The 13,062-nt window shown below is 44.0% G+C and overlaps 2 protein-coding genes across 2 annotated transcripts in view; both read right to left on the bottom strand.

The window, feature by feature from the left end:
• The window catches only part of LOC144892974 (ATP-dependent 6-phosphofructokinase, platelet type-like), a 119,123-nt gene that overhangs the window by 77,410 nt on the left and 28,651 nt on the right, over positions 1 to 13,062 (bottom strand). Inside the window, 2 exon segments of the mRNA XM_078782063.1 lie at positions 11,048 to 11,140; positions 11,860 to 11,955. Coding sequence (XP_078638189.1) covers positions 11,048 to 11,140; positions 11,860 to 11,955 — 189 coding nt within the window.
• LOC144892866 (uncharacterized) lies at positions 4,561 to 11,028 on the bottom strand. The gene is made up of 3 exons (XM_078781200.1): positions 11,025 to 11,028; positions 5,671 to 8,015; positions 4,561 to 5,554 (listed from the first exon to the last, which is right to left on the bottom strand). The coding sequence occupies exons 1-3, from the start codon at positions 11,026 to 11,028 to the stop codon at positions 4,697 to 4,699; spliced, it is 3,207 nt and encodes a 1,068-aa protein (XP_078637326.1). The 3' UTR covers positions 4,561 to 4,696.

Raw genomic sequence — 13,062 nt, forward strand, 5'->3', positions numbered from 1 at the left:
ATTATTGCAGAGAAATTGGTTTTTAAAGGAAATTAAAACTTAAAATGCCACTGAGTTAAGGATCATCAGAATTATCAGAATTCCCAAAGTTCAAAGTGCCATAACTTTGTCAAAAATGATCGAAACGTCGTGAAGTTCGAACGTGATCTGTAACTTATCATGAGGAAACCATGTGCCAAGGTTGAAATCATTAGCATTAAGCGTTTAGAAAAAAAGTCCGGAAAACTGTTCTTTGTGTGACGGACTGACGGACGGAGGGACGGCGTGCAAACCTATAGTCCCCTCCGGTGTACACCGGTAGGGGACTAACAAGCATTCTGAGTATTGCGCTGCAATACATGTCCCCTACCGGCAGTCTGTTGTCCGGAAAACTGTTGGGGAAATTACCAAGGGTTATTTACCCACAGGTTCTGAATCGTTCCCAATCGCTAATTACCTCAGGACGGGCTCACCTGTGATTCGCACTCGGGACTTCGATTTATACACCTTGCAGACAGGTCAGCAGAAGCACGAGAAAATAAGTCGTTGATAAAGAACCTTTCGAGTCGCTAAATACCAGTAATTTATTATATTTCCGGTTCACGATCAATGATCGATGTGTATATATATGTTGCTCGGCTTGGCTCCGCCCCTCCCGAAAGCGCGCGCTTTTGACGTTCGCGAGACGAGGCTGAGGGCACGCAGTGCGGCTTGAGGAGAACTCTAGAATAAACAAAGTGCCATAACTTTGTCAAAAATGATCGAAACGTCGTGAAGTTCGAACTTGATCTGTATCTTATGACGAAACCATGTACCAAGTTTGAAATCATTAGCATTAAGAGTTCAGAAAAAAAGTCCAGAAAACTCTTCTTTGCGTGACGGACTGACAGACTGAGGGACGGAGTGCAAACCTATAGTCCCCTCCGGTATACACCGGTAGGGGACTAATAACACGCTTGTTACCCTCGCCAGAGGAGAGGGTATTGCATTTGAGTCCGTTTGTGAGTTTGTCCGCACAGAATAAATATGATTTTCTCTGCAACCGTTGGTCCGATTGACAGGAAATTTTCACTCTAGGTGCACGCCTTCTCCTGAATAAATTTTTAATAATTAATTGTTTTTATGTGTTTATGATGGTTAACTTACGGTGTCACCAAATAATAATTTCCCTGAATATGGGACAATAAAGATTTATTATTAGGACATCGTATGTCACATGGTATGGGTGCCATCTTGGAAAAACCGAAAACTTTGCACCTTTATAACTCCAAAAGCGCTGTATAGAAAAAATTGAGACATGGCTTATTGTAAAGAATCCTCCATGGGGAATAACATATGTTAATGATGACGTCATAGATGCCTCCATTATGACTTCGTAATTTGACAAGTACAAAATTTCATCCAAAAAAGATGAAATTTCTTGAGCGTCAGAGGGATAAATTGGTGGAGAAAAAAAAAGAAGATGACTTTATTGGTCACGTGGTTCGGCCGCCATATTTGTTTTAACACAAAAGCCTTAAAAACCACTAAAATACATCCTGGCGAGGGTCTGCAATCTCTGATTACTCTTTCTCGCTCTGTTTGTCTGTCTTTCCGAATATTTTCTCTTATCAATCAATCGACCAGGGACCGTAAAATACATATCATTACAAAGGTCTTCATACGAAGTGTTCTGGTTACCCTCGCCAGAGGAGAGGGTATTGCATTTGAGTCTGTTTGTTTGTCTGTCTCTTTGTCCGCACAGAATAAATATGATTTTCTCTGCAACCGTTGGTCCGATTGACAGGAAATTTTCACCGTAGGTGCGCCTCCTCTTGTATAATTTTTAAATGATAATTATGTCATAGGTCACATGGTACAGACGGCATCTTCGAAAAAACGAAAAAAATTGCACCTCTATATCTCCGAAATTGACGTCATAATTCGACAAGTACAAAACTTCTTCCGATCACGATGAAATTTCTTGAGCATCATCTATGGATAAATTGGTAGAGAAAAAAAATTAATGATGATGTCATCGGTCATGTGGTTTGGCCGCCATATTTGTTTCAACACAAACGCCTTTAAAACCAAGAAATGGTCTAGCGAGGGTCTGCAATCTCCGATTGCTCTTTCTTGTAGTATATTATTTTTTCCATCTCAAATGACCTTATTTGGGTTTTTTTACCATTCATCATTAAGGTACCGAAGGAACCCTCTTGTTTTGCTCCATTAATTTTTTTCTTCCGCCGTACATTTCAGGTTTATTTGCTTTTAAATTAATTTTCTCCACAACTGCTTGAGGGATCAATGGGAAACCTTCAACATAGGGGCACCTACCCAGGGTGAATTTTTAATGATAACTATGATGTAATACATCATGTGGTATGGCTGACCTGTCAATCATGTTGTAAAAAAGGAAAAATTTTAGACATCTTCTCAGAAATCACTAAACGAAAAACATTGAAACTTGGCACATGTCAGGAAAGCACGATGTGGATTAACATTTGATAATGATGATGTCATTGGCGCCTTCATGATGACATAAATCATTGGATGCGTCGAATGCTTTATCCAAACAATACCAAACTTTCTGAGGGGGATCTATCTACAAGGAAATGTGACCAGCGAATTAAATTGATTATTGGTGAATTGTGCTCTTGCTAACCCCCACTCCTGCAGGGAAAATGGCCTTTAAAATGCCTGTTGTGTATTGGTGAATTGTGCATCAGTGGTTTGCCACAAGGTGATGACATGTATCTCGTGCAATGTTCTCGATCCATTGCCGCTGGCTAGCATACAGCAAAGAAAGAGAGCCGTGTCTGCCAATACACGGCCTCTGTATCACCAAGACTCCTGTTGTGCCTCCTCGTGGAAACACATGGTAACTAGGCACCTTGCGGACATAGGCTAATCTATAGGGGAGCTCGAAAGAAACTCAAACCTAGAGATGTGAAGTGCAGGCCCACCAGCATGTAGCTATGCCCTGGCATCCCATCATCCAGGTCCCAGCTATGGGTTAAATAGCTTTCACTGCCTTGTGAGTCAGGCTTCGGTGAGTCCAAGGCTAAGGGAGCCTAACCCCTGCAGAAAAGTTATGGTGGAGTGGAGCCCCATTAGGCAGGTGGTGATCCCTTTAAGCAAGCACCTTCTGGCAGTTCCTACAACCAGACAGGCTCCAGATGTAAGGATTTCCATCTTTCCTCTGGATTCAGCCTGCATGGTCGAGAGGGGGGCTCAAATACTGGGAAAGTCTGAAAACACGCCCCCAAAACACGCCCAGACTATGCAGCCACATACACATATAACACACAAAATACAATACACATATACCACACAAAATACAACAAACACACACACCACAAAACACAAAACACAACCACACAAAACACAACCACACAAAACACAACCACACAAAACACAACCACACAAAACACAACCACACAAAACACAACCACACAAAACACAACCACAACCTCAACCACAACCACACACACACACACACACACACACACACACACACACACACACACACACACACACACACACACACACGCATCCTGTAATGGAGGTCCTGGAATCACCCTTGCTCCAGCATAAACCACAGCATTTACTACCTGATTATGTTTTTTGCTCATTTACTTGGTAGATACTGGACTCGTTTATCGGATTGCGAGTTTGCTTTATTTGTTTATTTTACCTGCCCTTTTTCATGTCCGTCCATATTTTGCCCCAGGATTCTCCGTTTTGGTCGTTCTGTGCAATGAATTCTGATAATAAACTGTTATTTTGCAAGAACACGTTTGATGGGGTGACTGGTTATTGCAAATTTAGTACTTGAGAAACCATTTTGGGTGGGCTTTTATGGCTAATCCACAGGGGAGGTTAAATTGGTAATGTTCTCTAAAAAGAGACCATTAGAATCAACAACTCCAAAAATCAACCACAACACGTATCGGGAGTACATACGACATAGCGATTGTGAATGTGACAGCTCTGAGGCGTCTTTCGCTTCGCATCGCAGTGACGGCGAGCACCAACATGGCGGCTGTAAGATTCAAATCTGGCTTCAAGCCCCCTCACCACCCAAGCCTTCAACCAGACATATTAACACGCTCCTCCCCCTTCATTCCCGTTCTTCAAAGCAAAGTGGTAAAAATTGTTATATCGCCATTATATATTACTAGCAACGGTACCCGCCCTAATAGTGCAGCGGCATAGCAAACCAATTGTGCATTTTGTGATGGAAGCACCAAATTTGGCAGAATGATAGAATATTATATGGAGAACATTTTCAGATATGGAACCACTTTGTAATTCACCCCAATGTGGCCGCCATATTGGATTTCAAAATGGCGGCTTAAAAATCTTTAATTACAAATATTTCTGGTTCTATACCAGCTACAGCCTTGATTTTAGTGTCTGGATGTACAAACTTGAGGTCAAGGAATTGAATGGTTCTACTTAGAAGTTGATTTACTGACGCCATATTGGATTCCAAGATGGCGGCTTCCGAAAATCTGCTGACCGATATCTCTGGTTCTATGCCAGCTAGATACTTGATTCTGGTGTCTAGATGTACATTTCTGAGGTCAATGAATTGAATGGTTGTATTGAAATATGTTTTAATGCACATAAGCAACTGATAATCCCATATTACGTACATTGTATACACACGTTCAGCAAGAGAACTAGCGAGCGTATTGCATCAAGCCATGCCAAGTGTCACAGTTCCAACTCAATGTGAGCAGTCACCATCACAGGCACACAGTGCTGTGCATTTCAGAGCCGCTTTCTTGCACTTGCATCTCCCACTGCAACCGTTTTCGCACCCACAACAGATGAGTTCATAGCAGGATTTGGCAGCTTCTGGTAGTGTTGTCCACAGAGGATCGAACTGTCCGTCATTGTCCACCCACCCCCAGTCGCATGGTGATGGGAGATAGCAGTGTGGGACAAGAGACTGTCCCCAACAATGTCCACCCTGGTAAGTTGCTCTCTTCACGTGTTGTACTAGGGCGGCCTGTGTTGGAGGTATTGCTTCAATGGATCGAGATTTCTTTGCAAAGAGTTTCTTTCTTGCCAGATTCACCTCAGAACATGTGCATGTGCGGTCGTACAGAAGCACTACGTATCTCTCCAGGGTTGCCAGTGTATCCTCAGAGATCTCACTTGGTGCAGATGCCAGGTCCAGGAATGCATTGGTCACTTCTGGAAAAGTTTCCCATACTGCCCATGCTGTTTTCTTGCCACGACCTGCAAAGCTCGAGACGGTATCACACCCTGTGATTGCATGGAAGATTGGCAGTGCCTTGGCTTTGTCTGGTCCCAGGGTAGCAGACAGCTCGTGTGCTGCTATGTAGCGGAAGTTCTTTCCGGTTCCAAGCGCTAACCAGAGTTCGTCCACTACCTCATTAAGCTCCTGGGCCATCCACACAGCGAGAACCACCACATCTGTGTCCACGGTGCGGATGAGTACTCTGCGGTGTCCAGATTTCATAGCAGCTGCTGCGTGGAGCATCATGCGCGTGTCTGCTTCCTCGTGATTGCACGGGGCCAAAGCGGCTGTGTCTGCACATGGTGGTACAGCAATGACCTGTTGGTGTAAGCATGAACAATACCGTGATGTAAATTAAATGTGAATTCCTTTGGTGTAGGTGGTCACGAATAAAACTTTCACTAACACACACTAACATACATCATGCACATTACCTGTTCACCGTCAGTAGCAATCAGCTGTTTGTCTGGCACATCGATGGACTCCGTGACCTGCTTAGACAGAAAGCTGAAGAGTTCCTCCTTGTTCTCGTCGACACGGAGGAAACTGTGCCAGTTGCCTGGTAGGAGGGCAGAGCCAGTGACACGTCTGCGTATTCCCTTGCCTCTGTTGGTCCTTGCAGTTGCCTTCAGGCTGCCTGACTTTGCATAGCGGTCCCACACTAGATCGAGACGAGATCGATGTTGAAGCTGTGACATAATGTATGGAACGAATACTTTTGTGGCATAGTCAAGAAATGTTTTGGTCTGGCCTGGGCTCAGCATTTGAACTATTACAGCTCCATCGAGGATCACAGAAGATACTTGTGGTGGGTCCGACTTTGTTTCGACAAGCTGTTCTAAGGGCTGCAACAAGTCAGCTTTGGAACCAAAGCGGAGCTGTCCATTTTGCGAGAGTGCTGGCGGATGTGCGCTGTTCTCATGTTTGAAGAACTGCTCGAGACCCCCATCTCTGGTTTGGCATGCGATGTATAGTCTGGAGAAGAGCTCTGAATCACACTTTGCAGAGGCTACTTGTTGTTTGCTCTTCTGGGCAGCTTTGACCTTGATGGATGAAAACAACGGGAGTTTGTTGCGTTTGATGACATCATTGAGTGGCTTGGATCTGTCTGCCAGACGTTCCTTCTCAAATGAATGGAACTGATCTCTCCCAATCTGTACAGCTGTACGCACAGTATCTACAACAGCTGGGCCCAAGATCTCCAGTGTGCCCAGGACCAGCAAATCTGTGCTTTCTTCTTCAAAGGGGCTGCCCATCTCTTCGATGACTGTTGTCAGTGCACGGACATCTTGGACGAACTTCTTCTGCACACTGTCGGTTTGCTCATGGTGGTGGGTGTGCTCTCCCCTTTGGCGCAGTTGCTGTGAGGTCTCAAATTCTGTGATGACCCGAGCAACTTCGGGGCCAGCCACCATCCACCGTCGAAGGGCACTTGGATTTTCAGTTAGGCCCACTGCCCCGCCATCGCCTTTGACCGTGGCATTGTTTTGTTCATGAGCCTGGTCTAGGGAGATGGCGGAGAAAGCATGCCTAGTCTTCTTGGATGTGAAGTGCCCCGCATGGAACTTGGCAGCAACATCTGGGTGTTTCTCTGCAATGCCAACCATGTCCCTGATGTGGACTGGTAACCAGCGAGCATAGTGGATATGGTCCAATGCAGCGAACCATGTAGCTAGCTCTGGTAGGGTGTCCATGTACAGCGTGAAGTTGGACTCTCTCAGTGAACGTATGTAGAGGAGTATACAGAGCTCCAGGTTAAGTACAGTGGCCCAGTACTGAAACTGTGGACATGCCGCTGCTCTCTGGTCACACCATGCCTCGAACTCCAATGGTTCCTCATCTCTTGCAGTTGCTCTTTCGTTGTATATGTCATATGCACGATGCTGCAGTATGTGTAGGGCAGCAACAGTTACTTGGTGGGCGCGTCTTGTACGGCTGACGTGAGCTGCACGCAAGAAGGAGTCTGCTGTGCCAGCTGTTGCTATCTCTGCCTGAACCAATGCCTGTGTCCAACCGCTGTCTTGCAGCCAGTCTCCTGCTGTCTTCAAAGCTGCCATCTCTGTGTGTAGACCACCCAGCATGACCACAAAGAGATCTTCACCATGTGTGTCTGGCCAGTTCCATTGCACCTGCTTGGCGATCGCATAAAGTGGTTGGTCCAGTGTGACGACGGGTATCTGTCCAGGGTTTAGCTCATTGATCGCTGCTTTCACGACATCCATGGCATGGCGGATCATTGGCACTGAGTGGGCTTGGTCATGGAAGAGGGGAAGCAAGGCAGTGGGTGTGACTGTGATACTAGTATCCTTGGCCGATTGGTTCTCTGCGTGATGTGCAGCCCAATAAATGTTTCCTGGATTCTGTGTGTCACCACTGTCACATGCATCCTTCACAGTCTGGAGCCACCTCTTCTCTTTATCCAGTTCAGCTTGTGCAGGATTCCTCTGCAGCGACGCCTGGGTTCCAGCTGGTACAGGGTGGCTTTTGGCAAGTGAACTAACTGGTTGTACATCTGTGTAATACCGTGGAAGGTCCTCCACAGTCTTGACATTTGAGACACCCCCGATGATGACAATACCTCGGTCTGTGCCTTGATTGTCATAGTCTGGATGTTGTATCAATGAAATACCAGTTCCGTGGAAGGAGTCGTGTGCTGTCGTGGAACTGGGATTGTGGTCTATATTATCCACAGCTGATGTGGTGAACACTCCACCGCGGAGCTTTGGGGGACAGACCACCTTCTCCGCCCGAAAGCGCTGACAGACCCCGTTCCCCAGCTCTGCAGAGATCCATAGCACTCTATCATAGGCAATGCTGATCCCTAGTCCAGATAATGTGTCAACCAGTTCCCTCTTTCTCGTATGGGCTTGAAGCATCAAGCCAAGATATATTGGCAAAGGAGTCTCTTGACTAATGCTGTGTCGTACGTCTGTGCCTGCACCTCTCCTCTCATGCTTCACACTGTTGTATTTGAGAAGTTGAGCTATTGTCACAGACGCCGATGCCGATGACTGACATGCCTGATCTTTGATCCCTGCGCCCTCTAAAATCATGGAGACCATTGTCAGCAGCAGTTGTGGCACAGACTCTTCTTGACATTTGTTTGAGAAGGACCCATTGAAAGGCTGAGATGACTGGAACATATCCTTCCTTATAATCCCTGCAGCTCGTGCCAGGTGCACAACATCACTGTCAATATCATGTTGACATGCCTTGGCTAATGCACTGCCAATGTCTTCCTGAAACACCAGCAGGACATCTCTTCCCTGCCTGTGCTCCTGCAGATCAGGGAAGTGTGCCAGGATACGCTCCTTGAGTCTGGTTGTATGGACTCGTGTTTCCAGCACAACTCCGAACTGTTCCATTCTCATTGTGTAGAGCTTGGTGAGGTCTGCCATCTTGAATACAGGAGCAGTGTCTTCTTCTTTAGCAGTTTCCTCTATGTACGTTACCAGTTCAGCAAGGACTATTGCTGAAATGACATGACATCTACCGTGCTCTGGCTTTGCTCAGCAAGCTTTTTTGCTGCCTTCACGCGGTTGTATAGGGATGTCAAACATTTCTTATGGTACTTGGCCTCTCTTGCGACCATGTCCCCAGCACTCAGTTGGGCTAACAAAGTGGTATCCTGAAGAAACTCTGCAGCCTTGCGAACGTGTTTATCTATTTCCAATGTCGCTGCTTGATGAAACTCCAAACCAAGCTCTTGCTGGCAGAAGAAGCACAAATTGTCGCATATGCTATCAACACAAGCTGCCTGAGACCTAGTAAGCTTGTACTTATCTGTGATTGTACTGGGGATAGGGCTTCCCTCTGAATGACTTCTCTTCTGTACCCGCTGTAGCTTGGTAGTGTTATATTTCACCCTGCATGACTTGTGCCACTTGGCTTGGTGGGCAGCTAGAGTGGCAGCTATCCCTTGGCCTTCATCCAGTCGTTGCAAGTCCACGTCTTGTGGCAGCTTGCCTAGTTTATTGAATGCTGATAGATTGTCTTCAAGTGTCTTGTATCCAGCACCTGCATCAGTTCTTTTCGTGACAGCAGGACACTGTAGGGACTCTCCTATACCAACTTGACACAGAACACAGAGTTCCCAGTCCAGTGGCGTCTTTGGCGTTGAAGTTACATGCTTGGTAACATGAACTAACTTGAACTGCTTCGACATGATTGAAACCTGGATGGAGCAAACAAACAAAAAAGTCGTTTAATTAGGGGTTAATCAACGGACCAGCATGTTTTATCTACAGGACAATACACGACCCCCCCTGAAATTTGACACCAAATGACCTCTTTTAGGGGTATTTTTGGCCGAAATGTTCAAATTTTTCACTCCCCAGACCCCTAGATGTTCCCTTGAGCTCAGAATCGCCGCTGTAATGTGTCTACTGATGTTAGAAAAGATATAGGGTGAATGGGGCAATAATTGTGCCTGTAGGATTTGTTTCCGCCACCCCCCCGAAGGGTTACAGATTTTTAAAGCCGCCATTTTGAAATCCAATATGGCGGCGACCTTGGGTGAATTTCAAAGTGGTTCCATATCTGAAAATGTTCTAAATATAACATTCTATCATTGTGCCAAATTTGGTGCTTCCATCACAAAATGCACAATTCTTCTTAAATTTTTGCTATGCCGCTGCACTATAAGGGTGGGGCTTAAATTGGGAGGCGCAAATGATTGGGTGACCTTGAGCGTTAATAATTGGGCACAGTCTATTCCAGGGCAAGGCAAATATGTGTGTAAAGTATGGCGATGCTATGTGCAAGGATGTAGACGTAGTACTGCACACAAACAGACAGACAAACAAACCAACTAACCAACATACTTGCCGGAATTTTTTCAACATACTTGCCGGAACAAACAAACAAGATGTCATGCCAGAGCACGATACTTGCAAAATCCACCCCTCCCTCCCCTCCCCCCCCAAAAGAAGGTTGCCATTGATCCATCAAATTGTCCATTTCATCAAGATTAAAATTGACGATCTTGATCAAAGCTCAGATTAATAAAATGTAAAGTGACGGTTTTTCAGATGAAAATTGACGATTTTGGAAGTTTGACCTTGAGTTGACCTTTTGAAATAAAAAAAATAGTTGGATTCCCAATTCAGTGAAGCACTATCCGAATGCTGTTCAATTTTCAAGTCAATCTGATGAAAATTGATGGTTTTTCAGATGAAAATTGATGATCTTTGAAGTTTGACCTTGAGTTGACCTTTGACCTTTTGACCTCAGAAAGTTGGTTTTCCTATTTAGTGACTCAATGTGCAAATGCTGTTCAATTTTCAAGTCAATCGGATGAAAAATGACGATTTTAGAAATTTGACCTCCAGATGACCTTTGACCTCAAAATCAAGAGGCTTCTCATTTGTGACGACCTCTACAACTTGGTGAAGTTTCATGACGATCAGTTTAGAATTGTGACCTGTAGGCCGGTGACAAACATACAGACAGACAAACAAAGAGAATAACAAACGCAACCGACCAATATACTTAAAAAATCTTCGCTTTTGCAAGTAACAAACCGACTCAAATGCAACACCCTCTCCTCTGGTGAGGGTAAAAATACCACATAAAAATTACCATGGGAGTAATTCACATAATCATGGTCATAATGCGATAGTAATGCACCCTATCCGGTTGGCATGGGTTAAGAAACAATTCAGCATATCGGAATAGCACCTCAATTCCCACAAATCGTGACAGGCTTTTCTGAAGACGAAAATACGGAAACGTATGCATGGGCTTTTACAAAAATATGGAGTTCCATGCTATACGGAAGGAGTTTCACCCATGTGTACTGTAAACACTCACCAAGATACGGTCAAATGCTGAGGGAGTACCACCACGTTGCACATGGCCCAGAATGGTGACTCGAGTGTCAAAACCAAGTCGAGTGGACACCAGCTGGAAGCGAAAGAACACAAATAATACAAATTCTAACCAATAAAAGCACATTTCTGTTACCATGTATTGAAGAACATGAGAACAACCAGCACAATTTTCAAATTAAAACAAAGGAAAAGCATGAACATGTGTGCACGTGTCTTTGTATCTGTGTGCATCCGTGTATGTGTCCATGCCTTTGTGACAGGACATTGTCCTTGTCCACGTCTGTGTGTGTGTTGTTGGTTGGCATCTCCATACATAGCCCTCCCAGGTCTCAACGTATCCAGCCTTGAGTGTGTGCATGTGTGTATATGCACATATATGTGTGTATAATCACACATCATTATGTGTATAATACCTGTAACATGTCTCTGTATCTATGTCTCTGTGTCTGTGTCATTGTGTATCTATTCTTGTGGCAAGTGCAGGCAGTGCTGAAAGTGGGGCAGAGATAGGTAGGAATGAGGTCTGGGTTTTTGTTACGTCTTACTAATGGAGTAATGTCTTTGTTGACTGAGGTAAGGTCTTAGCCCTGTGAACCAAAAGCCAGTTAATAATACAGAAGCACACAAGGACATCTGACAAAGGACGAGAACATTTGGCCCATCAACAGAGAGGGAGAGAGTACTTAATCTTCTGGACAAAATACTTGAAAGGATTCCTCCACATTGGCCTTGTAATCCATAAACTTTCGAGGTAATGGAATAGAAAGTCAAAAATACAGACACAATACTTACAGTCTTTATCTCATTCCCTGTGATTAGTTTGCCATGCCGGTCTATGGCGCCTTCAGCCACAATGATGATGTTGAGGCGAGAACCACGAGCCCGGCTCTAGAAAGTGGAAAAACAGCACAAGCATAACTCTCTTGCAAACAGTTGGAGAGGTGATGACATTAAAAATGTAGTTTCAGAAAAGTGAAAATAAATGGAAATAATTTAGCAGATATAGCAAAAATTGACAAATATATTAGCAATGATAAATAATTTAGCAGATATAGCTATATATTAGCAGATATAGCAAAACAGTTGTTTTTTTTCTTTGTTTTTTTTTTTACTTCATAAGGTTTACTTCATAGTTCCAAAATTTTGTACAAACCCAAAATACTTTTGCAATGGACAAGCTGGTCCAATAAGCTTCAATCAAAATTGCAATTGAAAGTGAATTTAAATGAAATCTCCTCGTAAATAATGACGTATTCTTGAGAAAATAACAATAGATTTATTAAGATAAACAATAAAAACTATAAGATATTCCAAAAGATTCATGAAAATGGCCTGAATTATTATTCTACAAGTTTGTGAAGGAGAGGAAAATTTGTTGAAGTGCCAATGTGGGAAAACCTTCCCTGCGAAACATGACTATGCCCATCACAGGTGGATGATGAATGTGTTTACATTGCAAAAAACCAAAGCACACAAAATGAGAAAACAAAAATATAAAAAAACAACTGATGCTGTGCTACCCTTGTGATCATGTTAACTTAAGAGGAACAGCTGACTGCCCTTTGCAGAATATGAATACTTCAGCAAACCTAATCTTTACAAAAATTAGGTCTGCCACCAAAGGTGGATGGAGGTAAGTTTTTCACCCGTTTGTCTGTCTGCCTGTCCATGACCAGGATATATCAAAAATTTATGGACAGATTTGGACGAAACTTGGTGGACAGGTCAAGGTGCTACAAAGACGAATTGATTAGATTTGGTGAAGATCGGGATCCATATCTGAATATAATTTTTAAGCGATTCTTCATCATTGAGATATGGAGCCAAAACGATATATCGCACGATATCTCAAAAAGTTATGTGCGGATTCGGACAAAACTTGGTGGATGAGTTGGGTAGGTCACAAGAACAAGCTGATTACATTTTGGTTAAGGTCGGGATGCAGATCCGGCCTATCAGTGGGATAAAAAATGTAAAATGTTCAGTCTGGTGGAG

This window comes from Myxine glutinosa, chromosome 7, assembly GCF_964187855.1.
Source record: "Myxine glutinosa chromosome 7, kmMyxGlut1.1, whole genome shotgun sequence".
NCBI lineage: Eukaryota > Metazoa > Chordata > Myxini > Myxiniformes > Myxinidae > Myxine > Myxine glutinosa.

Excerpts from the sequence above, each read along its gene's own strand:
- LOC144892866 (XM_078781200.1), bottom strand. Across the intron at positions 5,555-5,670 it reads TTGCTACTGACGGTGAACAG|GTCATTGCTGTACCACCATG; the intron begins GTAATGTGCATG and ends TTACACCAACAG.